The 25481-nt window shown below is 47.1% G+C and overlaps 1 protein-coding gene across 2 annotated transcripts in view; it reads left to right on the forward strand.

The window, feature by feature from the left end:
• The window catches only part of POMT2 (protein O-mannosyltransferase 2), a 40802-nt gene that overhangs the window by 2764 nt on the left and 12557 nt on the right, over window positions 1-25481 (forward strand). For both annotated transcript variants that reach the window (XM_004610228.3, XM_055131218.1), the window contains exons 2-11: window positions 5206-5290; window positions 7069-7173; window positions 9191-9299; window positions 11963-12071; window positions 14106-14265; window positions 15509-15615; window positions 18617-18699; window positions 19375-19484; window positions 20067-20133; window positions 23859-23928. In XM_004610228.3, coding sequence (XP_004610285.2) covers window positions 5206-5290; window positions 7069-7173; window positions 9191-9299; window positions 11963-12071; window positions 14106-14265; window positions 15509-15615; window positions 18617-18699; window positions 19375-19484; window positions 20067-20133; window positions 23859-23928 — 1005 coding nt within the window. The remainder of the gene's footprint in view (window positions 1-5205; window positions 5291-7068; window positions 7174-9190; window positions 9300-11962; window positions 12072-14105; window positions 14266-15508; window positions 15616-18616; window positions 18700-19374; window positions 19485-20066; window positions 20134-23858; window positions 23929-25481) is intronic.

Below are 25481 nucleotides of genomic sequence, written 5' to 3' on the forward strand. Positions count from 1 at the left end.
GAAGTCTGGAGGTTTCAGTCACAGGTACCGCATACCTAGGTTTTTCAGTGGATCCATTCTCATGCGTGGGGGACACGGCTGTGAGCATGGCAGCAATTGGGTCCTGGAGTTTTGCAGCTGCCGGGGTTCATTTGGGGCAGGCGGAAGGGTATACTTGCCCCCCTCCGAGGTGCCCAGATGAAGTCAGCCTGGCGTGGGGTGGGGAGACATCTCTGCAGCATGCTGCTCTTTCCTGAGGTTCATTTGTGAGTCTGGTTTCTGGTCTTTAATGTCATTGTCAGATAGTTGTGATACCCCCCACCTCAAAGCAACTCTCTTGCCTAATGGAAAGACATTCCATGAACCATTTTTCCCAGGGTCCTGATATATTACCTGCAGGAATGCAGGTCAGTTCTCTTTTTTTTTTTTCTCCTTTTGGCTTTTTTGGGTCACACCCAGTGATGCTCAGGGGTTACTCCTGGCTCTGCACTCAGAATTATTCCTGGCTGTGTACAGGGACCGTATGGGATGCTGGGGATCAAACCCAGGTCAGTTATGTGCAAGGCAAATGCCCTACCAGATGTACTATTGCTCCGGTCCCAGCAGGTCACTTCAGTTTAAGGTTTTCTCTTACAGTTTCTCTGGATCATAATCAGATTTTTTTAGGCTCCCAATACGCGGGGCTGGTAGTACCACTGCGTGGCGGCAGCCTTAGCTACTATATGAGGCATGCACTTGGGGCTTGGTCCTGCAGGTGGCGCTGTAATCTGGGGGAATGGTTTCAGCACTGTGGCTGCCATTACCTTTAATGCTGTGATTTCCTGTTCTTTCCTTTTATTTTTTCTTTTCTTTCCTTTCTTTTTTTTTTTTTTTTCTCTTTGGGTCACACCCGGCGATGCACAGGGGTTACTCCTGGCTCATGCACTCAGGAATTACTCGCAGTGCTTGGGGGACCATATGGGATGCTGGGATTTGAACCCGGGTCGGCTGCGTGCAAGGCAAACGCCCTACCCGCTGTGCTATCACTCCAGCCCCTCTTTTTTCTTTTTTAATTTTTAGATTTTATGTTATTTATCCTCGCTGAGGAGACAGTATCATTTCTCAGCACACAACAGCCCCTGGATGGTTGTAACCCTCTCTGACACATATGGGATAAAGGGCAATTATGCATTTAGCAGTTGAAGCTGCAATAGTACAACGTTGTTCATAATGCAGTTGTTACAGGCTTTTGATGTTCCAAAACCAATCCCACTACCTGAGTGATGTTCCCGCCACCATTGTCCCCATTTTCCCACACATCCCCCAAGCCTGCCTTTTTAGCGTGCACATGATCATTTGTTGTATATTACAACTCTATGTTACAACTATATGGCTAAAGGAATTATCAGAAACACTTAAGTAAAAGAAAATTTGTGAAAATTGTTATATTTCACCAAGGGGTCATTGAGTCTTTGAATTAACTAAGCTGTTCCTCACCAGTTGAGCCTTTTGTGTTACTCTTTTGTTTGTTGAGTTTAGTTGGCTTCTCTGTTACTTTCTCATCTAATTTGATTCGCTCCTACTGGAATTTCAGTATTGTGGAATTTGTAGGTATCACGGCCACATATGTGGCCATGTGTTCCAGAAACTTACGGCTCTGTAGAGCTGGGATGAGTCTACAGAGATTCTTAGTGAAGCCGTGAAGTTAGGCCATGGGCCACAGGCTGTTGGTGTGGCAGCAGCAGTGATGTGGATGTGGCTGCCAGGGTTTCCCTGCTGTGGACACCCCTGAGTTTTCAGCCAGGGGGTGTTGGTGTGTCCATGAATTTCAGCTGCTTGTCTTGCATCTCCTTGGAGTTTAGGCCATGAATCTGAAGAGCACGGATGGTGCCCTTCTTGGGAAATTGCTTAATTAAAAATCTCAGACCGCTTTGTCAGTATTTTTCCAAATATGCATCAGAACAGCCACAGCGTAGGAGCAATGTGTCAACAGGCTGAGTACACTTTCTGTGTGGGAACCCTGGACTTGATCCCTAGCACTCTGAAGTGCGACCCCAAAACAAAACAAAAAAACTAATATTGGGACAGTTCAGTCATACCTAGCACATGTGGGACATTCTATGTAGGATGTCGTTGGTTTGTCCTTTCTCCCTTGCCACAAAGAGTTTAGGTTTATCTGGTAATACCCATCACAGTGCTCCTGAAGCACCTCCATTCCTCTGTGTTCATCTGTAAACTCCTCTCTATGCTCTCTTCCCCAACCGGTCTGTCACCCTTTCCCCCAATCAGACTCTTTCAACTTGTAAGGTCAGATTCCTCAGAAATCTATGATTTTATATATCTGAGTGAAATACTGCCTTTCTCCTCTACTTATGCCTTTTGAATAATTTACTTTAAAACAATGTCCTTTTTTGTATAGACACAGGAAGACAATATTATGCTTTATAACTGGGGATTTAATTGGCTTTGAATATTATTCCCTCCTGGGCATCTGCTTTCTTGACTTAAGCCTCAGTTGCCCTTAGTTCCTAGCACCCCAAAAGCAGGGTCTCAACGAGGGACTGAAAGGACCCAGGACAAGCTGTGAGCTACTTTGGCATAGATATGGGCCAGGCCAAAGCACCACGATTCTTAACTATAAGTTAAGAGCTTGATCATGGACAAATGCTGTCATGATCCAAAGGTAACGACGAGACTAGGACCCTGCTAGGGATAGGAAAGACTAATCTGGCCTGAGCACTCTAGTCTGAGATCGAGATGACCCCAGGAAAGCAATCTATAAGTTTAATGTATCTCTTACTGTGTCCATATAAAATGACTAATATTATGAATGTATGCTTTTGGGGGGCTGGAGAGATAGAGCAGCAGGTAGGGCATTAGCCTTGCACACAGCCAACCTGGGTTCGATTCCTCTGCACCTCTCGGAGAGCCTGGCAAGCTACCTGTGGTGTATTCGATATGCCAAAAACAGTAACAACCAGTCTCACAATGAGATGTTACTGGACAGTGACAGTGACAGTGATGCTTGTTGGACTAAGGAGAAGAGAAACACACCCATATTTGCCTTTAGGCCAGTCGTCTTGCTAGATAAGAATCTGTCCTAGAAGTAGCTTCCCCTGAGGGAAGGACCTTACATCTGCTGATTGTATGATGACACTTATGTGTAAGCCCTAACCTCTCATGCTTTGGAATTTATCTAGGCTGTAAGAGTGGGCTGGGAGTCCCAGACCCAGATCCAGATCCAGAGCGAGAAGGAGAATGAATAGCATGGGGGGAGGAGAAGCAGGAGGAGAATCAGAGGAGAGTGGAGGTGGGAATGGAATTAACTGCAACTTAGACCAACCAGCCTGGCTCCCGTTCCTTCTTCACCTGCCCATCGCCATCGACCTCCCCGAGGTGGGGGAAGCGGCATGAGACTACCGAACTCGGGCAGCAGGAGAGATAGAGCCCTGCCAGAAGTTAGTTCTCTCTGCCCTCACTTCATGTCAAGCACTGCTTGGCAAATGCAATGCGGAAGTAGATTTACCTTCTTTTGGGCCCACTGAATTAAAAATCAACACTGATTTGGGAAAAGGTTGTTATGCTGTTTCTGGTGTAGGTTGGTAATAACTGCTCATGAATGCTGACTGGGGGTGAATGGTCTCTAAAAGGCCACTGACAGATAGGCAAGGCCAGGCTCTGCGGGTAGCTGGGCTACTCTGTGAGATCCCCCCAGAGGGCATGCAAAAGTTTATGTGGTTGAGAAGAACAGGAGTGTGTGCGGTTTAAAAACTTTTCAGATACTTGTTTGCTCACAAAAGAACTCGTGCGGTGAAAGTAGGTGTCAAACTCTTCACATAGAAAGCCCTCAATTTTTATACAGCGATGAGTTCATTGTACTAAAATCAGTGAGATTGTAGCCAGCAGTGACTACTTATCATCGATGGATGAGCAACATCAGATCTCTGTGGAAAGACCTAGACTATAGGGTCTTTGGGAAGTTGCGTCAGTGTGCGCTGTGACAGTAACAGCACTGTGCTTTCAAGGGAATGTGGACTCAGGGTCAGGTGTGAGCAGACTTGAGGAAACTAGTACTTCAGCTCTATCACAGGAAAACTCTTTGTTCATTGTAAGCACACACGCAAGACAAAGAGTAAGTAAATAGGTTTAACTTTATTTGATGTAACTGGGTTGGTATTCAGTGGTGTTACCTTGTGAAGGACAGTGACAGGTGTTTTTTTTTTTTTTTTTAATTATATTGAATCACCATGTGGAGGGTTACATAGTTCTCAGGATTATGTCGGTTATACAATTCTCAAACACCCTTCCCTTCACCAGTGCCCATCCTCCATCACCAACCCCCCCCAGTATACCTGCCGCCCCCTCCCACCTCCCCAGTCCCCACCCTTGTACTTGATAAGTTTCACTTCATTTATGCCTTATCTCGATTACATTCCATGTTTCAACACACAACTCACTACCGTTGTTGGGGTTTCCCCCAAAAAAGAAAAGCAGTCCTATTGCCAAGGAGGCATTTGATAGTTCTCCACTGCTAAAAATATAGAGATATTAAGTCCCGCTGTTTGTTACATAACTTTTCTTTTTCCCCCTTGCCCCGCGCCACCGAGTTCACGCCTGTTTAGTAATCGCCACGCTGCCTGACAAGGGAAAAAAAAAAAAAACGAAAAAAACGAAAAGGATGGTTATTTCCCGTCATCAGCAGACGTGGGGCTCTGGCTTAGTTGATAGACTAGTAGAGTGTCTGGAAGCAGTTTCTGGAACCGAAGGTCTTGCGCTGGTATCGGCTCCGGCTCGAGATTCCACCAGCGTCCCACTGTTCCATGTACATAATTTTTCCCCTTATATCCCATTCCCACGCCACCAGGTCTGTTTGCTTAATGGACATCACACTGTAGTTGACGACATGCCGCGTTTCTTCCCGAGAAAGAAGAAAATTTCTTCTCAGCTGGCGTGGGGATATAGCTTAGTTTAGTCTAGAGAGATGGCTACCGTTTTGATTGCCTTCAATATTTCAGCAACAGACTTACTATTCTTGTTAGGATCTCCCACAAAAGAGTGACAGGTGTTTTGACTAGCATATTTGCTTCCTCAGATTACTTGTGTCACAGCCTTTTTTTTTAAAATCTAAATGTTCTCATCATTGACTCAAAGGCTTTCATTTTAACAATAATTTTAACCTTGCTCTGTTAAAGCTCTTTAGATTTTACAATAATTTTAAAATCACTATTCTTTTCGGTTTTCTTGTAGTTGGGATGAAACTCACTTTGGAAAAATGGGAAGTTACTACATCAACCGTACCTTTTTCTTTGATGTGCACCCGCCTCTGGGAAAGGTGAGTAGAGAGTGAGCTGAGCTATCTAACTGGGCTGCGGTAGGAAGACTTGGTTTGGGATTTCATTCTTAGGCTGGTAGGAAAAGTTCTCTGTAATTCCAGATCAGCTGCTTTGAAACGCCAGAAAAATCTTTGGCGTTTTTAGCGTGTGTGTGTGTGTTCTTTTTCTCAGAATTGGAGAGAGTTCATCCACCAATGAGTGGAGAAATAAAGAGGGGTATATCACTACACTAGAATATTACTGAGCTGTAAAAAGAACAAAGTACTGATAGATGCTCCAACCTGGGCAATTCTTGAAAACATGCTAAGTGAAAGAAGTCAGACACAAATGATAAATATTTTGTGTGATTTCCTTTATTTGAAATTCCAAAATTGGCAGATCCATGGAGATGAAATATAGATTAGTGGTTGCCAGGATCTCAGGCAGGGGTAGGAATTGATTGGGAAGTGACTATAAATAGGTATGGATTGTCTTCCTGAGATGACGAAATATTCTGGAATTAGGTTGTGGTGATGGTTGCACAAATTTGTGAATATACTGAAATACACCAATTTGTATTCTTTTAACACAGTGAATTTCAGGGCATGTGAGTTTTCTCTCAGTTGAAATGAGGAAATAGGAGGATTAGCTTGCACAGTGCCTACTTAGCAAATGCGTGCTGATTGCTCATCAGGGGGAAAACTCCTCTTTCTCCTTCCCCTCCTTCAAACACATTGTTTGACCTGTCTATCTCATAGGGATGACAAATAGAATGCCATCCATCAAAATTCTTTTAACTTTTTTAAAACAAGCTTCTCTGAGAAGGCGGATGGGTCAGACTGAGAGTGACCTTGAAGCATGGCATGCTGGCAGGTGAAGGCAGAGGTGGGGGTGGTGATCTGTGATGGGTGAGCTTAGGGAAGCTCTGGATCTTGGGTAAGGGGTGCGGGATGAGGCCCCTGAGCACGGGAGGGGTAGAGAGGGCACTGGCAGCAGAGCCCTGTCTCAGAGTTGGAGGGGTCTAGGGAAGGAGTGATGGTGTACGCTGCTGCTCTCCCATTCACGAGAGTGGTATCCCCGAAGCAGAAGGCAGTCTGCTCACTTGGTGTTCTTACAAGCTCCCCAACAGCCCTGCTGAGTGGGTACTGGTGTCTGGTTGGTTGGTTGGTTGGGGGGCACATCCGGTGGCATTCAGGACTTAGTCCTGGCTCTACGCTCAGGGCTCACTCCTTCAGAGTATGGGAGATGGGACATAGCAGCCTCTGAGCGTCGCGTGTTTTCCTGCTGGTACTGTTCCCTCTGGGGAAATGTCTAGGATGCCTCTTTCCCCTTCTTCCCCTTCCTCCGTTCCCAGTGTTTGTCAAGCTCCTGCGCCACCTTTTCCTTCCTCCTTCTTCATTCTGACTTAGAATGTGAGTTTTCCCTTCAGGGGTCGTCTCCCAGGCATCCCCCATTTGTGCCACACTTTCACAGCGGGGAAGGAGAGCAGCCTGGGGGCAGGGGGGAGTGTGGCCACTGGTGCTGCCCTGCAGCTTGTGGGAGTTTTCCCTTCCTTCGGTTCTCTCGGAGCTCTTCCTGTGAACTTGGCCTTAACACAGAGAGGGTTTGTTTCAGCCAGTGTGATCTGTAGACAAAGCCCCTTTGCTCGGCAGCAGCTGCAGAGCTGAAAGCTCCCCCAGCAGCTCCCTCAGACAGTCGTCAGGGGGGCCCGAGGCGGAGTGCAGCTGGAAGTGCAGGCCACGGAGGGATCTTTGGCCGAGCTCTCTCACCGTTTGGTTCGCTCTCTTTCTCTCCTCAGATGCTGATAGGCCTTGCTGGCTACTTGAGTGGATATGATGGCACCTTTTTGTTCCAGAAGCCGGGGGACAGCTATGAGCATCACAGCTACCTGGGGATGCGAGCAGTAAGGCTCCCTGCTAAACAGTGCCCGAGGCCTGGGCTCCGCTCAGAGTGTCACACCAGGAGTGGTGGCAGTTCCAAACAAAGGAACTGCGGGGGATGGAAGATACTTGACACAGAGCCTGGCGTGGAATTCAGAGCTGCAGGGCAGAGAGTGCCCAGGAGGAGCAAGCCCAACCGTCCCCTGCTCCCGCTCACAGGAGGCAGCCGACATCAGGGTGGAGAGCAGCCTGGGCCCCAGGAGTCGCTGGCAGCTTTCTCACATCCACTCCCCAGATTCCTAACTCTCCCCTTGAAGATTTCAAACACGTAGAGTTTTCCAGTCTTTTAAGGGCGGCCCCTGTGTTTTCCCTGATACACCCGTGCTGGCACTGAAGGAACCTGGTGGTGCCTAAAAGTGCAATACTGGGGGGCCCCATATCGATGAAACCTGTGAAAGTGGTGTCCAACGTGGAGACTCAGAACAGGTCAAATTTACAAGTTCTTTTCCTTGAGGAAACCGAAGCATTTCGGACAAATGGTGCATGCTTTGTTGTTCTGATGACTGACCTGTATGGCCATTTCTTACCATGTTGAACAAGTCCGTGTTCTGAAATGCTCCTATGACTTGTAAATTACGTTGAACACCATGTAGTGTATACAGTTGGATAGAGGCTGGAGTCAGCGTGACCTTGTTGTGGAAACAGAAGGTCAAATCTTTCAGCCTCATTCTCTTTCACATTAGGCCCATTGGATTTTATTGTGTAAAAGAGACAACTCAGGGCCAGAGAGATAGTGCAGAGGGTAGGGCACTTTCCTTGCATGTGGCTGACCTGGTTTCAATCCCAGGATTTCATACGATCCCCCCGAGTACTGCCAGGAGTAGTTCCTGAGTGCAGAGCCAGGAGAAACTCCTGAGCATCACCAGGTGTGGCACAAAAAACAAAATCAATCAGTCAGTACATGAGACACTCAGATGTGAGAATTGTTATTCCCCAGGACCAGTCTGTTTTTGGTGGTCCAGATAAGGACCACGAAAGATAGATTGATACATTTGATCTTCTCAGTTTTCATAGCAAGGTCAAGCTGAGCCCAGCCTCCATCCAGTTGCACATGCTACGTAAGCGCAGGTGAAGACTGGTAGTTCAAAAGACACAAAACAAAAATCAGTCCTCCAGATACAGAGGTGTCAAGCATCCCTTTTCCAAAAATCAAAATTTCAATAAATTGATTAAAGAGTGATTTCTGGGGGACCAGAGAAATAGAGCCAGGGATAAGCCCTACGCACTGTGGCCCCAAAACCTAAATAGTGATTTCTGGTGTGATTAAAGAAAGGAGCCAAAGAAGAAATAACATTAGGATTCTCTAAAATGGTAATGCACCTTCAATAGATTTTTCTCAACTAACCCTCCAGTTCTTAATAGAAGCATATGTTTATCAAGTACTTTGTTTTGTTTTTGTTTTTTGTTTTTGTTTTTGTTTTTAAAGAAAAAACCACAAATGGGGCTGGAGTGATAGCACAGCGGGTAGGGCCTTTTGCCTTCCACGCCGGCCTACCCAGGTTCGAATTCCAGCATTCCATATGGTCCCCTGAGCACCACCAGGAGTACTTCCTGAGTGCAGAGCCAGAAGTAACCCCTGTGCACCACTGGGTGTGACCCAAAAAGCAAAACAAATGAACAAACAAAAAACCCACAAAGCCTTAGCTCATTTAATCTTCAAAGAGAACACTCTGCGGTAGAAACCCTTTTATGGTGCACTGATGGCACAGCTATATCCTTCTCAGGGTCGTGCCTGTCAGTGACGGGGCAGCCAGGCCTGAGAGCTCTTTTAAGCCACTGTGTCATCTGACCTGACTGAACTTGGCGAGTTCATGTTAGGGGACAAGTTGGTGCTTAGTAGAAACACCCCATTGTCACTTGTATGTATTCAGGTGATTTCAGGCTACATGGCATGTCTTCATGGGGATTCTGCACCCACCAGCGAGGTCCCTGCTACATTGCTTGGTTGTTTATTGGGATGCTCCTCTTTTCCTTTCCTAGTTCTGTGCATTCCTCGGTTCCCTGCTGATCCCCTTCGCCTACCTCACTGTGTTGGAGCTATCCAAGTCCCTCCCAGCAGCAGTGCTCACTGCCGCCCTCCTCATCTTTGGTAGGTTGTTTTATGCATACCTCTGGGAGATTGCCACTGTGATGGATTGTGGAACTCTGTCTATGGGCCCGCCTCTCAAGTAACTTCAGAATTTAGTAAATATATTATAAACTCATCCATTAGCAGTCACGATCACGATCACGAAATCCCGTTAATCATCGATTTCTCGAGTGGGCTCAGTAACCACTTCATTCGTCCTTTCCTTGAGATCTTAGAAGTCTCTCTCGACTTGGCCCTCCCAGTGATGCTGCACTGGGGGCTCTTTCAGGGTCAGGGGAATGGGATCCAGCTTGTTACTGGATTTAGCATATGAATACACCATGGGAAGCTTTCCATGCTGTCCCTTGTAGGCAGGAAACTCTCAGAAGCTTGCCAGTTTCTCCCAAAAGGAGAAGTAGGCTAAAGATATCGCTTCTGGGAGCTCGCTTTTAAGTCTCTGGATGTTGGCCATTCATGGGATTACACTCACCTGGGTTCCTCTGCCAGTACCTTCATGCGTGAGGCCCGTTCGAATGTGTGGAGAGGAGCCTCGAGCATGGCTGTAGCTAGGTTCTGGTGGTCTTCGGCCACCAGGAGCTCTGCTCAGGGTGGGGAGGGAAGCAGGAGCCCATCCCCTCCGAGGGGCCCCGGGGAAGACAGCCAAGCGTGCGGGCAAGAGAGTCTCTGCCATTAGCAGTATGTTATTTATATATGTATGTTTTATATATATATAAAACATATATATATTTATATATAAACACTAGCACATGTGTGTATGTGTGTGTGTTCCTGTATGTAGCAAATCTTTTTATTATTGAAAGGGAGAATGTGTGGATCATCCCAGAGCATAGACTAGCTCAAAGTTGTCCACATTTGTTTGACTTTGTAATAGATAGTAGGAGTGTGTGTGTGTGCGTGCGCACAGTGTGTTAGAGGCTTAGAAATATAATTCTGCTTCTCTTAGGTTATTACCAAAATTAGTTTGCTTTTCTGTTTCAGCATTTTGTTGTTGTTGTTTTTTGTGTGTGGGGGGGTCATACCTAGCGGTGCTCAGCGCTTACTCCTGGCTCTGTACTCAGGAATCACTCCTCTGGGCCATACAGAATGCCAGGGGTCAGCTGTATGTAAGGGGTCAGCTGTGTGTACATTACCTGCTGTACTATTGCTCCGGCCCTTGCATTTTTTAAACCAATTTTAACTGAATGTATGTAAGGGTCGATGCCTTAAGAGTAACTGGGTGGTAGCAAAATGGTAACTTGGATATTTTCTGTGGATTTTCTTCACTGACTCTAGGGGCTGGAGCAGTAGTGCAGCTGGTAGGGCCTTGCACTTGACTAACCTGGGTTCGATCCCTCACACCACATGTGGCTCCCCAAGCCTGCCAGGAGTTATCTGGAGTAGTGTCTGAGTACTGCTAGGTGTGCCCCGCGGGCCCCTGCCGCCGCCAAAAGAAATTGATTCTATTGCTAGCCTTGTTCTTCTGTAGTATATTCATGACATGATAAAACTTATCAATTAAAGAAGACTAGAATTCAAAATTTAGAAATCTAAATTTAAGTGAGTTTGGTGAGTATTTTGGGAATGATTCTGGATTTTCTTGACAGATGTGTTGCAAGATTAGAGACTCTCTGGGAGACTGGTACCTTTTTTTGGTTGCTTCAATTACTCTTTTGAGTTATTAATTTTCACTCACCAACTTTTTTTGTTTGTTTTTAGGCCATATCAAGCAGGCAGTGTTTGGGAGTTGCTCCTGGCAGTGCTCAGGGCACTTTATTTGATGAGGGGGATCAAATCCAGGCCTCCACAGGCAAAGCCCACGCTCATTCCATTGTGCTATTTCTTTCCTTAACAACTCTTTTTTTTTTTTTTTTTTTACTTTTTGGGTCACACCTGGCTATGCACAGAGGTTATTCCTGGCTCTGCACTCAGGAATCACTCCTGGCGGTGCTCGGGAGACCATATGGGATATTGGGAATCGAACCCGGGTTGGCTGCGCGCAAGGCAAACACACTACCCACTGTACTATTGCTCCAGCCCCAACAACTCTTTTTTGAGTGTCTTCCTTGTGTAGACCTCTTGGCCTGTTCAGGGGTGGGGGGGATGTGCTTATGAGACAGTGCTCTTGTGGATATTGCAGGTGGGCGTATTAGGGGACCATGACACAAGACTAGGGGCCAACCATTAAAATAGTGGGGGACACAGGAAGGAAATTAGGGCTGAGGGGGCTACAGTCTAGAAAAAGGATGAGAATCCCTGCTCTAACTGAGTACAGTTCTGGAGTCTCTAAAGTTCTAGAGACAGTGTGAAAACTTGTTCCTTTTCTTTCTCAGACTTGGGGCTGGGGGCACACCCAGCTGTGTTCAGGGTTTACTCCTGGTACTGTGTTCAGGGATCACACTTTGGCTGTGCTCAGGGGATGTATGTGGTGCCAAGGATCAAATCCGGATTGTCTGTGTGCGAGGCGAGTGCCTTTCCCAACTGTACTCATCTCTGTGGTCCCAAGATCTTATTTCTTATTGTTGGGCTTGGGAGCTCTGCAGAGCTAGAGCCTTTTACCTGCCCGATGACTTGGCGGCCAGAAAGGCACAAATACTTAGATGCAGTGAAGGGACTAGTTCTTACTGCCTCCCTCTGTGGATGGCATCTCTGAGTGCACTTCTGACCTCTGCCTTCGTACTTTGCAGACACAGGATGCCTCACTCTGTCCCAGTACATCCTCCTTGACCCCATCCTGATGTTCTTCATCATGGCCTCCATGCTGAGCATGGTCAAGTACAACTCCTGCACCAACAGGTCAGACATTTGTCCGTGGGGTCTGTGGGGAAGGCGGTTAGGAGCTGGCAGCTCCGGGACTTAAGAAGGATCAGGGACTGGAAGGGTGCTCTGAGAACTGGTCTTGAGACTGAGTTTAAAGTAAGGGTACTTACGATTTTTTTTTAAACTTAGATGGTCTCTTTTCAATGATAAGAGTAGATTTTTTAGTCTGTCTTTCATTGGGCCATCCGAGCGGTGCTCACAAGGTCCTGGACACTACTGGCAGTTCTTAGCCAACCAGGCCAGCAGTTCGACGCAAGGACCAGGGATACAGTGCTGGTCCCAGGATGCGCCACTGCAAGGCCCAGTGGTGCCAGGGATATTCAGGCCACCTGGCTGCTGCTGGGGGCCTTCAGGAACACCCTCAGTGGACTCGGGACCACGGGTACTGAGAATCAAACCCAGGTCAGGTGCATGCCAGGCATGCACACTAACCACTATACTATCACCCAGCCCTCCACCAAAATCGATTTAAATTTTTTTTTAAGTATTTAAAATTTTTGCTTTACATGACACTAAGAAAATACCAGGTGTTTTTTTTTTTTTTAAGTTTCATTGTTATTTATTTGACTTTTGGGCCACACCCAGTGGTGCTCATGGATTATTCCTGGCTCGGTGCTCAGGGACCACTCCTGGTAAAACCAGGGGGATCATATGGGGTGCCAGATTGAATGAAAGGCCAATGTTGTACTCACTGTACTGTCTCTCCAGCCCGTGTCGATGTTGTTTTTATACTTAGGTTAGATTTGGTAAACGCCCATGGATATTATGGGGAGTCCTTCTCCCAGCACACCATCTTAGAAGCACGCCCTCAGTGCTGATGCTGTTTTGGACACTTTTGAAGAACTTTGTCCTTTCTCCTCCATTCTACTGGGGAGGACACCGGTGTAGAGGCTGCTGGTGACCACTGTGTCTCCCTGCCCTCATTGGTTGCATCCAGCCCTGCTGAAGAATACAGAGGTGGTGAGGGTAGGGGCAGGGGCAGAAAAATAGAATATGAAGGCTGACTTGGGTGGTCCCTACCAGTCAGGAAGATCCCTGCATGCCTTGGCAGTTCTAAAGCTGTTTGGGAGAACCTGCTTTTCCTTGAGAATAGTCATCATCCTTTATTCTTTTAGCCCTGAGAAAGTCGGGTAGTAATTCACTCTGCTTAGACCAAACGAGCTAGCGCCTCTTAGGCTTTCCCAAGAGGTAGCTTGATTTCTCCCATAGCCAAGCTTACTGAACCATTTGTATTAATCAGCCCAGCCCAGTGACTACCAGCCTGTACTGGACTTGGGTTATCTTCTACTTTGCCACCTGCCACGTGCCATTTCTGGGTGTGTGCTGTGTAACACACAGTACACTGGGCTCTGTAAGTACACCGTGTAGGAGCTGGTGGAACAGAGGCACCAACTCACTGCAGAGCATTCACTCTGTCAGGAGAGGCAGCCCTGGTGGACGGGGCCTGCTGCATAGCAAGCCTGGGCCTGCTGCCAGGTGACAGCCGTGCTCCACCGTGGTTAGCTGCCTTGCTTCCCAAGCTGTACTTGATTCTGTTGTCTGTAAAAGAGATGCTTGCTGTGCGTTCATGAAATTAAAGCGTCAGTACTTGCAATGCAGCAGTGTCTGACCTACAGTAAGCACGTAGTAAATGCTGGTGTTTTCAAGGCCTCCAGTGTCCCTCAGAGGAGAGCACTCTCTCCAGCAGGCCTTCCTGGCATTCCTTCCCCTCCCCTTGGGCCAGTCTCTACTGAAGAATCACCTCTTGCTTCCCTTAAGTCCTGCACTTAGCCAGGAAAATATAGCCTCCCTTCCCCTGCCAAATCCCCTCCTGGCCTCACGCTGTGCTTCCTCCTGTTCAGACATGTCACACAGCACCCCCTCTGGAACCATGCTACCAACCTGAGGTGGGACCCCTCCAGACAGAGTACCACGAGCCTCCCAGTGCCATCTCTGGCCTTGTCCTTTGCTGCTCGTGATTTTGAGTGGCTCCAGCTGCCAAACCGTTCACTGTGTCTTGTTGCTTTTCAGGCCCTTCTCTGCTCCCTGGTGGTTCTGGCTCAGTCTTACTGGCATTAATCTGGCTGGTGCTCTGGGGGTCAAGTTTGTTGGCCTCTTTATCATCCTGCAAGTGGGGTGGAACACCATTTCCGACCTTTGGCACCTGTTTGGGGATCTCAGTCTTTCACTGGTAAGAACCCAAGAGCTTTTAAAAATGTCTTTGTGCCCTGCTGTTCCTCAGCAGAGTCCGTGGCCTCTCTCCGCCTCTGCGGGCAGCTGAGTGCATGTTCCAGGTCTCGGATATACTGGGTCTGGCTGCCCTCCTCTGGAGGCCACAGGGAAGGAGCCATGACTCCAAGGGTGGAGAGGTGTGAAGAGAGGACTGACATTCTGGGACTTCCTTCAAGGGTTAGTTCCTGCTGTTTTTTTTTTTTTAATGCTCTATTAACTGCCCAGCCAGGGGATTTTGTGCAGGTGGGCTCATGCCAGTTACATGGCAGACTGCTTGGAACCGTAAGTAATAAGAGGGATGTCTGAACGAGCAGTTTTCCTTTCCTCTCTTAGGGTCCCCAGTTTTGGTCTGTGAGAGCCCTGTAGGGTTTATTACAATACTACTTATTACAAACGTGCCACACATAATGCCCATTGCTTTACCTGCATTAGCTCACTTATTCTTTGGAACCATCCCGTGAGGTAGGTAACTGTTACCCTCTCTTTCCAGTGAGGAAATGGAGACCTAGAGGATATAACATTCCCAAGGTGAGAGGTAGATGTAGGTTTCAGATTTCGGTGAGGCTATGTGTTTTGAAATACACAGGACCAAGCAACTATGCTGTGATGCTTCACCACCACTTCAGAACCAAAGTTCCAGAAAACTCATTCATTTATGGCCGATTGCCAAATCACTTAGTGTGAAACTCAGAATGTTCAGATGAGTAGACAGGATTCTTGGCCTCTAGGGAGAATGGAGATGGAGAACTCAATGAGCAGGAGCTCAGAGGCCGGCCACCAGCTGCCAGGAGAGAGCTGAGGGAGTGCCAGCCCAGTCCATGAGCTGCAGGAAGGCTCCTGGGGGGAAGCTGAGGCCTGAAATTGGAAGAAGGAGCGGTTCCTCCAGGAGGGTGGGTCTACAGAGCCCAGGGAGCAGGGGCCGTGCGGGAGTGCAGAATGGCTGTGTGACAGGAGCAGGTGTCAGCAGGGCTTGTCTGCAGTACAGTGACAGCATGACCCACAGCAGGGCTTACCCGCTTAGCCCCCTGCAGGGCTGGGTGGTGGGTGATTATGGGAAGAAAAAGCATGTTCCTTCTTGCGGGCATGAGCTGTTCCATTTTTTGATGATTATGTCTTCTAAGTGGCAGTGGACGTCTAAGGCACAGACAAGGTGTAGGGAAGTGGAGGCCCACCTGCTCAGCACGCTGCATGCTCTTTTGCAGGTGACGATGGGGAAACACCTCACAGCTCGCATCCTGTGCCTTATAGTCCTGCCCCTGGCGCTCTACACGGCCACCTTCGCTGTCCACTTCCTGGTGCTGAATAAAAGGTAGGGCCAGTCTTCCTCGCAGCTCGTCACTGCTCCTCCTCTTGCCTCTGAGCCACGCGGGCACTGAGTTTCTGGGGTTTGGAGGGTAGGGGGGAGGGATCCAGGTTTTTTGGTTTTTGTTTTTAATTTTCAATTCTTTGTTTATTCCTATATTTTGTTTTCTTTTTTTGTTGGGGGGGGGTGTTTTGGGGCCATACCCAGTGATGCACAGGGGTAGTTAAACTCCTGCCTCTGGGCACAGGAATCACTCCTGGTGGTGCTCGGAAGACCATCTGGGATGCTGGGAATCGAGCCTGGGTCTGCTGTGTGCAAGGCAAACACCTTACGTACTCTACTCTCGCTCTCACCCATTGTGTGCTTGTTTGGGGGCCACATGTAGCACTGCTCAGGCACTACTCCTGGCTTGTTGCTTGGATGTCACTTTGCCAGAGATCAAACCCAGGTCTCTTGCTTGCAAAACAGGTACTTTAGCCTGTTGAACTATTTTGTGCTACCAAAGGACTCTGAAAAGCTTGACCTGAAGAAAAACAAAAATATTCTACTAGCCAAACCATCCTTTATCCCTAAATAAAGTGCCTTGTCCTAAACATAGACCAAGGTGTGGACTCCTGGGATTGATGGTCATTGAATAAAGGAGTGAGGATGCTAATTTAAAAAGTCATGGGGGCGGGGCTGGAGTGATAGCACAGCGGGTAGGGCATTTGCCTTGCACGCGGCCGACCCGGGTTCTAATCCCAGCATCCCATATGGTCCCCTGAGCACCGCCAGGGGTAATTCCTGAGCGAAGAGCCAGGAATAACCCCTGTGCATCGCCGGGTGTGACCCAAAAACAAAACAAAACAAAAAAAGTCATGGGGATGCTGGTGATTGAACCCAGGTTGCCTACATGCAGGGCAGGTACCCACTGTACTATTGCTCCTGCCCCTGCAGCTTCCATTAAATGAGTAGCTTCTAATTCTCAGGAGCTATGTTCAATTTTTTATTTTTGTGGTCACACCTGGTGATGCACAGGGATTACTCCTGGCTCATGCACTCGGGAATTACTCCTGGCAGTGCTCAGGGGACTATATGGGATGCTGGGAATCGAACCTGGGTCGGCCGCATGCAAGGCAAATGCCCTACCCACTGTGCTATTGCTCCAGTCCCTATGTTCAATATTTTAAAAAATATTTTATTAACGAGCCATGATTTAAAAAGTTACTAATAGTTACGTTTTAGGCATACAGTAATTCAACATAATCCCTCCACAAATGTCAACTTCCCTCTGCCAGTGTTCCCAGATTCCCTCCCCAGCCTAACCCCCACTCTATCCCCACCTGTCAACTTGACAGGCACATTACAAAATTTCAGTAGCTGCCACTTAGATTTCATGTTTTCATTTCTATTGAATCTGTGTTTTGAGTATCTGGCTATATCCATCACTCATATCACTGATGCCTATTAACTGATTACTTCTCTTTTTTTCCCCTTGATTTTTTTCCTTCTCTGTCTGTCTCCTAAACACGGGGGTCAAGGATGATCTAAGCGAGGGATGGGCTCCCAAACACTGCATGAGGGAAAAACAAGCACAAAATGTTTGAATCTGTAACTGTACCCTCACTGTGACTCACTAATTAAAAAATTAAAAAAATAAAAAAATATAAAAAAGGATGATCTAAGCATCCCCCTTTACTACAGTATATTTCCTCATCCAGTACTCTATATTCCACAGATACGTGAATAAAACACATCCAGTGCTTGTCTTTCTTCTCTCTGTCTTACTTCACTCAGCATGTTATCATACAGTTCCAACCATGTTGCAGCAAATTGCATGATTTCATCATTCCTTGCAGCTGCATAGTATTCCGTTGTGTATGTATTCACTTCTTCATAATCCATTCGTCTGTTGTTGAACATCTAGGTTGATTCTATCTCTTAGCTGTTGTGCTGAGTACATCAATGAGTAATGGTGTGCCTATGTCAGGAACTATGTCAATATTACGATTTCATTTAATCATAACATGTTTTAATTTTTTTTAAAAAATAAGTAATTCATGGGGCTGAAGCGATAGTACAGTGGGTAGGGCATTAGCCTTGCACGTGGTCGACCCAGGTTTGATCTCCAGCATCCCATATGGTCCCCCGAGCCCCACCAAAAGTAATCCCTGAGTGCAGAGCCAAGAGTAATGTCTGAGCATCAGCAGTGTGACCCAAAAAGCAAAAAAAAAAAAAAGGTAATAATAAAAAATAAGCAATTCATAAATAAGAAATTGGGACTAAATGAGGTTAGGAATAATCAGAAAGTCCCCTTGGTTAAGGACTGGAGCAATTTGTCTTACCTGTAGCCAGCCTGGTTCGACCTTGGCATCCTTTATGGCCCTCTTTGCCAGCCAGGAATAATCCCTGAGTGCAGAGCCAGGAGTAAGTCCTGATCACCGCTAGGTGTGGCCCTAAAACACCAGCAACAATTAAATGATAAGAAAGCCCATTGGTTAGTAAGTGGCTGATTTGGGATTCTGCCCCACACCCCCGTTTTGTTCTATCACTGTGACTGATAATACCCTACTGCTGCCACATTTTTTCCCCTGGAGTTCTGTGGTTTACAGTGACAGTGTTTTGTGGCTACAGTATTCCACCCCCACACCCTCCTCCATCATCTCACAGTGCCCCTCCCAGACTCTTAGCTCCTTGGTAAGCCCAGTTCTGTAAGCCAGTCCTCAGGTTCCATTGTCTTTGACCGTTGATTATCCCACATATGAGAGCGATCATTCTGTATCTGTCCCTCTCCTCTGACTAACTTTGGTTCTATTCACGTAGCCGCACATTGCACAATTTCACCTCCTCTTACAGCCCAGCAGTATTCTGTGGTGTATATATCCCATAGTTTCTTTCTCCGGTCATCTATTCTTGGACACTCAAGTTGTTTCACTGGTACTTCTTATAAAGTAGCAGAGCCCTTCTCGGGCTCCTGGGAAATCAGTTTTCATCATGCTAACTTGATTCTGCATTGCTCCTTCCATAGTGGTCCTGGCGACGGCTTCTTCAGTTCTGCCTTCCAGGCCCGCCTTTCTGGAAACAACCTTTATAACGCTTCCATCCCCGAACGTGAGTGCCGCCCATCTTTTTCACAGGTGGTAGGGCAGAAGGTCGTCTGGGAGATAAATGGGAAGGCAAGTCTGACAGAACGTATTACTTCAGTCTGTGGGTGACAGGGTGGGAGAGAGACCCAGCGAGAGGGGTCTGAGAGTGAGCGCAGGGCTGATGCATGTGCCTTGTGTACAGCCGACCTGTTTTGGCCCCCAGCTGCATGTTTCCCTGTCCGCAGATCCGGGAGTAGGCCCCAGCACCACGGTGGGTGGTTAGGGCTGAGAAAGGGGCGTAAGGGAGCAGCGGCTGACTGCCTCTACTCCATATGGTGGCAGAGCCAAGCGCACAAAAGGAGAGAAAAGTCAGCCTTAGTAGTCTGTCAGTCTAATATGTGTTGGGGAACCTTCCAGATAAAGACAGAGTCGTGCTTCTTTATTACATAGAGGAGGACCTGTTTCGAAGAAGTTGTTCCTAATCGTATAGTGCTTTGAGAGTAGCACTAAACCCCAGCTTCTTTCCTAGCCGCCGAGCGAAGGAGCAAGGGAGGGCCGCTTAGACTCACAGTGAGCTCCCTCTTGAGTTGGCGCCACCGGGGTGAGCAGGCAGCAGTGTGGGCCCAGGGAGGGGCTGAGTGAGTCGGGTAGCGTCTCACGCTGTGCCCGCTAACCCCGCCCCTGTCTTCCTTGCTCCTAGACCTGGCCTACGGCTCTGTGATCACGGTAAAGAACCTGCGGATGGCCATCGGCTATCTCCACTCCCACGTGCACCTCTACCCTGAGGGCATCGGTGCTCGCCAGCAGCAGGTCGGTGAACTTCCGTGCCCCCATGTTGGCCAGGACTGAGCCACCGTTCTCTTTCCTTCCTCACATCCTGGCACATGCTGCTTCCCTCACCTGAAACACTCTTCTACCTCTCTCCCTCCTCTAGCTGACCCCAGTGTCGCTGGGCTCTGAACACCAGGGCCCGCCTCAGCCTGGCCCTGAACTAGGTGCCTCCTAGGAGAGGCTTTCTCAGCACTCTTCACAAGCCCAGTGAGAGTCTGTCCTGCTGGGTCGTGTGCTCTGCCTCCCTCCTGTTTCCTTGCTCCCAGATTGCTAGCTCCAGAGACCCCAGTGTAGTGCCCGGCACAGTGCATGGTGGGTATAACGTAATGGTTATCAGCATCCCCTGGGTACTAGACTAGATTTTCTGGGTTTGCTCCTTCTAAGCTCCCTTGGGACACATGAACCCTCCAAAAATGTGGCCCTCTTGAGTTGGGGGTTGGAAAATCTGGAAGAGTTTGCAACAGGCCATGTTGGTCTGTAGTTGGTTGTCCTGTGGCCCACTGTGATGATAGTCATGATATTCTTTCTCCCAACCCACTTTCCTCCCCTGCGCCCCCCTAGGTCACCACCTACTTGCACAAGGACCTCAACAACCTGTGGATTATCAAGAAACATAACACAAACGCAGGTAATATGTTCGAGAAGGTGGTTCTTGTAATATTGCTGCCTCTGAGCCCTCCTTGACATCCTTTAACCTATAGAAGAATAGAACCAAGACAGATTTCCTGCATACTTTTGACAGCTTCTTTACAGATGTCTGAGATCTGTATGGTTGTCTCTTTCAGCAGCCATCTGTCTCGAGCACCTACAGTGCTCCGAGCATTGTGATCCGTACAGGGGATCAGCAGTGGACAGCACATCCTCGTCTGCTCCCGGAGCAGAGAGCTGCGCCCAAAATCTACCTGGGAAATACCTCCCGAGTAGCCCCAACTGAGAGCATAGGGTAGCTGCTTGCTAGCTCAGAGTCCTAATTCAGAGTCCACAGAGTTTGCCAGCCCCAATGCCTGGGTCACCACAGGCTTCCTTGGTGTGCTAGGGTGCTGGTGCCTGGGCCACCCAGTCACTTGGGAAGTGAGGGAAGTTGGTGGGAATTGTCTAGGCTGGGACCTGGGATCTGCCCAGACAGTCTGACTCAGTTGTTCCAAAGATCACCTTCCAGACTCTCAGGGCTTCTGGACAAGGGCTGTGTTTGGATTTTCCTTTCTTTGGTGAGTGAGTGGGCTTTAGCGATGGGAAGTAGAGGGTCTTCTGCTCCCTGATGTCCTGAGCCGCAGGTATCCTCGGAGTCTCCTCAGCCTGTCTGTCCACATGCGAGTCAGCTGTGCCTGAGAGTTTGGAGGCAGTAAGGGTTGTTCATCTACACTTGCTGCCTTTGTTCTCTCCACGGTTTTCTTTCCTCTGTGTGCCACGATTTTAGACTAGAATTTTAGTTTCCTCTGTAAAGCAAATTAGATCACACTGGCACCACTGGGCAGTCTGTTTCTATGCCCGTATAGTACTTTGTTGAATTTTTTGCCAGCTACCACAATAGGGACTCTGAGGGAAGACCAGCTTTACTTGTGTGGACATTCCTATGACCGCCTCTGGTCAGCTCATCTGTTGTGGTTTCTGTCGAGGCGATTGCATTTCACCCAAGCAACAAAGGATTTATTTGCATGAAGGCTGCAAGCACTTAGGGATTGGGATTCGTATAGAGTGAGATCTCTGTTTTTGATGACTGTAAATTCATCCCCTAATTTTGTATAACATAAAACTCCCCTCCCCATTGACATGCTTGATTTGTCATCTCACTGCTGATTAATCTCTTTAAGAGAAAGTCAGAGGTAAGGCTGTAAAGGCACCTGTATAGTTGCGTTTCCTCATTCTTATGATACCTAGTGCTTTGTTCAGAAAATTGCCTTTCTTGGTCTTGAGTGCTACCATGTCACTATTTGGGGTAGGAATTTGCAAGGATGTGACATTTTTTCAATCAAACAGATCAACTCTCCTGAAATTTATATGGAAAAATGCCCCACCCCTACCCCTCAAATAGCTAACACATTCCTCAAAAACAACATGGGAGACATCATTTTTCCCAACTTCGATCTATTGTATTATGTGGTAGTAATTAAAACAGCATGGTACTGGAATAAGCACAGACCCTCAGATCAGTGGAATGGTGTAGAAAATTCAGAGACAGACCCTCAGGTAAATGGTCAGTTAATCTTTGAGAAAAGAGCAAAAAACATAAAGTGGAAGCAAGAGAGTCTCTTCAACAGTGATATTGGAAAAATTGGTTGGCCCCATGCCAAAAAAGTGAACTTAGAGCTCTAACGCCATGCACAAAAGCAAAATCAAAATAGATTAAAGACCTAGATATCAGATCTGAATCCATAAGTTACATAGAGGAAAATATAAGCAGAACTCTGCATGACATTTAAGCTAGAGGCATGTTTAAGGATGAAATGCACTGATTAAGCAAGTAGAAGCAAAGATAAACAAGTGGAACTACATTAAATTAAACATCTTCTGCCCCTCAAGGAAAACAATGACCAGCATACAAAGACAGACCACAACGCTGAGAGAAATTATTTACCCACAACTCATTCAACAGAGTTAATACCCAGTTATATTTAAAAAATCAGTCCCTATCAAAAACATGGGGAGAAGAGATGAACAGGAACTTCTTCAAAGAAAAAAATCAACAGCTAAAAAACATATGAAAAAATGCTCTATATCACTAACCATCAGGGAAATGTAAATCAAAACAATATTAAGTTATCATCTCCCACCACAGACACTGGCACTCATCTAAAAGAACAACATCCAGTGTTTGTGAGAATGTGGGGGAAAAGGGATTTATTCACTGCTGGTGGGAGTGTCAAATGGTCTAGCCATTTTGGAATATGATATAGACATGCCTCAAAAAGCTAGGAATTGAGCTTCCATATAACCCAGCAATTCCACTCCTAGGAATATACCCCAAGGACCCAAAAGCACAAAGCAGAAAAGACACCTGCATTTGAATCTGTGTTCATTGGGGCACTACATACAAGACACAAAATATGGAAACAACCCACAAACAGATGACTAGATCTATGGCTGTAGACACAGTGGAATACTACTCAGCCATAAGGAAGGTTAAAGTTGTGTAATTTTGCTGTAGCATGATGGAGCTGGGAAGTATTATGTGGAGTGAAATTGGTACCAGGGAAAGGAACACACTCTGAATAATATCTCTCATATGTAGGGTATAAAAACAAACCTTGCAGGGGAACACCAGATGCCCAATGGCAGTAGAAACAAAGGGCAGGAGAGCTGTTCTTCAGCGGGCAGCTTGCCACTGGGGAAGGAGTGGGGGGATAAGTTAGGGAAGGGAGCACTAGGGCATGGGGGAGGGGAAGTGCCTGCCACAGAGCCGGCTGGGGTGGCGGAGGGGGGGCAGGAGGGAAAATGGGGACATTGGTAGGAGGTAGTAGGCATTGGTGAAGGGTTTGGTGTTGGAATAATATACACCTGAAACTCAGTCGTAAATATCTTTGTGACGTTGTAATTCACAGTGATTTGATAAAAAGGCAAAAAAAAAAAGAAATTTGCAAGGATGCTTTGTGCCATCTCCTTTTTCATTGTTATCGCCTTTCTGGTCATGATCCTGTCCAAGTAGTCCCTTTCTTTCATGACGTCATCATTTTCTTTGCCTCACACTTAACAAGTCTGTTGCCAGAAACAAATCACGAGCAAATTGGCAGGCTTTTGCTCTGTTTTTGAGGAGAGCAGGGCAGAATGGTCACTTGCATGGAGTTAGTTTTGGAAGTAATGCTTTTGGTTCTACTGCAAGGAAAAGCTTGTCGTTGTGCTTCCTCACTAAAAAATGCTCCAGTTGGGGCTTCAGTGTGTGTTGGATAAAGCCCACATTTCCAAGCCTGGCGCACACAGTCTGGCCCTGCTTATTCACAGCCTCTTCCATTCCCACTCTCCTTCCTGCCTACCCAATTCTCAGTGCTGGCAACCATTTGCCATTGGCCAAATGAGTTTGTTCTTGTCATGCTTTTGTGCTTTTTCTCCATTTGTTCACCTGACAATTCTTCCCCCTGGTCCCCCACCCTACACACACACACACACACACACACACACACACACACACACACACACACACACACACACACACACACACACACACACTTTTGAGAGCCTTCTCAAGCATTATCTCTGGAACATTTATTTCTCTGAGACAGCTAGAGCCCCTCTGATCCCACCACACAGTTACTGCTTTGAACACATACCATATTGCACTATAATTCCTTACCTGTAGCCTCATTAATTCTAACCTTAAGTGTGAGTGATTTCAAATATCGTCTTGTTTCTTCTTGACAGATCCCCTAGACCCCTCCATCCCAGTCGAGTTTGTAAGACATGGAGACATCATTCGACTGGAACACAAAGAGTAAGTGCTTTTGGGACCGGAGCGATAGTACAGCAGGTAGGGCGTTTGCCTTGCACACAGCCGACCTGGGTTCAATCCTCAGAGTCCATATGGTCCCCCAAGCACCGCCAGAAGTAATTCCTGAGTGCAGAGCCAGGAGTAACCCTTGAGCATCACTGGGTGTGGCCCAAAAAGAAAAAAAAAAAAGTAAGTGCTTCTGTTCTTTCACCTAGTTGCATGGTTTGAGCACCAGGGCAGGAATTGTTCTGAGCTGAAAATAAGCAGCAACCATATCTGGGTGAGGCTCTAGGAAATGACACGAGGCTTGTGCTCAGAGTGGAGAATCATTTGATAAGATCCATAAAAGAAGCATGGCAGCCTCTGCCTGCCTGTTGTAGCTTTGGGAGCTTTGAGGGTACTTCTAATTTCCCCCTGTCTAGAGGGAAAAAGGAAAAATGAGCCTTCTAAAGCTGTAGCTGTAGAAGCTGTCTATAGGAAGATGTAGGAGTCTTTCTGAAAATATGACAGACTGTCCTATTTAACCAATGTTCTTACTGGAAATGACTAAAATGTTGGCAGAAACATCTCAAAGGCACCAGAGAGCTGACAGGTGTTAGCAGACAAAAGCCAAAACGAAAGAGGTATTCAAGAAAGTAGGGGGGACATTGTCAGCTGCTTCAGCTGTGACCCCGTCGGTCTTGAGATTCGGTCATTGGATTTGACTCTCTCTAGAAAAGAGGGAACTTTTTAACATCAAAACTCTTGGCTCATCCAAAGGAGTAATTTATTCAGTGACCCCACAAATTTGGAATCCCCAAAATCTTAGGGTAAGGGTAAGCCTTCTCTGTTCCCCTCTGCCTGGGAGACTGACTTTAGTACCAGCAGAGTGTGTGTGGGGGGTCACTGAGTCAGATTTCCAACAGTCCATCCTCTCACAGACTGAACCCCCGGTTCATTCCCGCTGGATGGGTTCAACACCTTCAAGCCATGAGATCACACGGGCCTGTTCCTGGGCTTTCTCTTTTGGGAAGGCATGTCAGCCAGCCCCGTGACAGGGTCCCCGTGTGCGCTCTGTCCAGGGACCAGCAGAAAGCAGCTCTGTAGAAAGGTCAGCATCTAGAATCACCACGTACAAATTTAAAAATGTTTTTTCTTTTAATTATGTGTGAACACAGCAATGAACAGTGATTTTTCTTCTATTTAGGATTATGGATGCTTAAATTTTTTGTTATTATTAAATTCTATTTATCACTGTATCACTATCATCCCGTTTTTCATTGATTTGCTCGAGCGGGTGCCAGTAACATCTCCATTCGTCCCTGTCGCATGTTAGTGTAGCCCGATGGCTTACTGGGTGCTCTTTCAGGACCAGGGGAATGAGGACTGTCGTTGTTACTGTTATTGGCATATCGAGTATGTCACGTAGCTTGCCAGGCTCTTTGAGAGGGACAGTGGCTTTGGGGGCGGCCTCTAATCACCTTTACAGGCGATTATAATATATATTATATATAATATAATACAGTCTACTGAATATAAGCTTTTGGTCGACTGGCATGTTGTAATGATCTGCACAC

This window comes from Sorex araneus, chromosome 3 (assembly GCF_027595985.1).
Source record: "Sorex araneus isolate mSorAra2 chromosome 3, mSorAra2.pri, whole genome shotgun sequence".
NCBI lineage: Eukaryota > Metazoa > Chordata > Mammalia > Eulipotyphla > Soricidae > Sorex > Sorex araneus.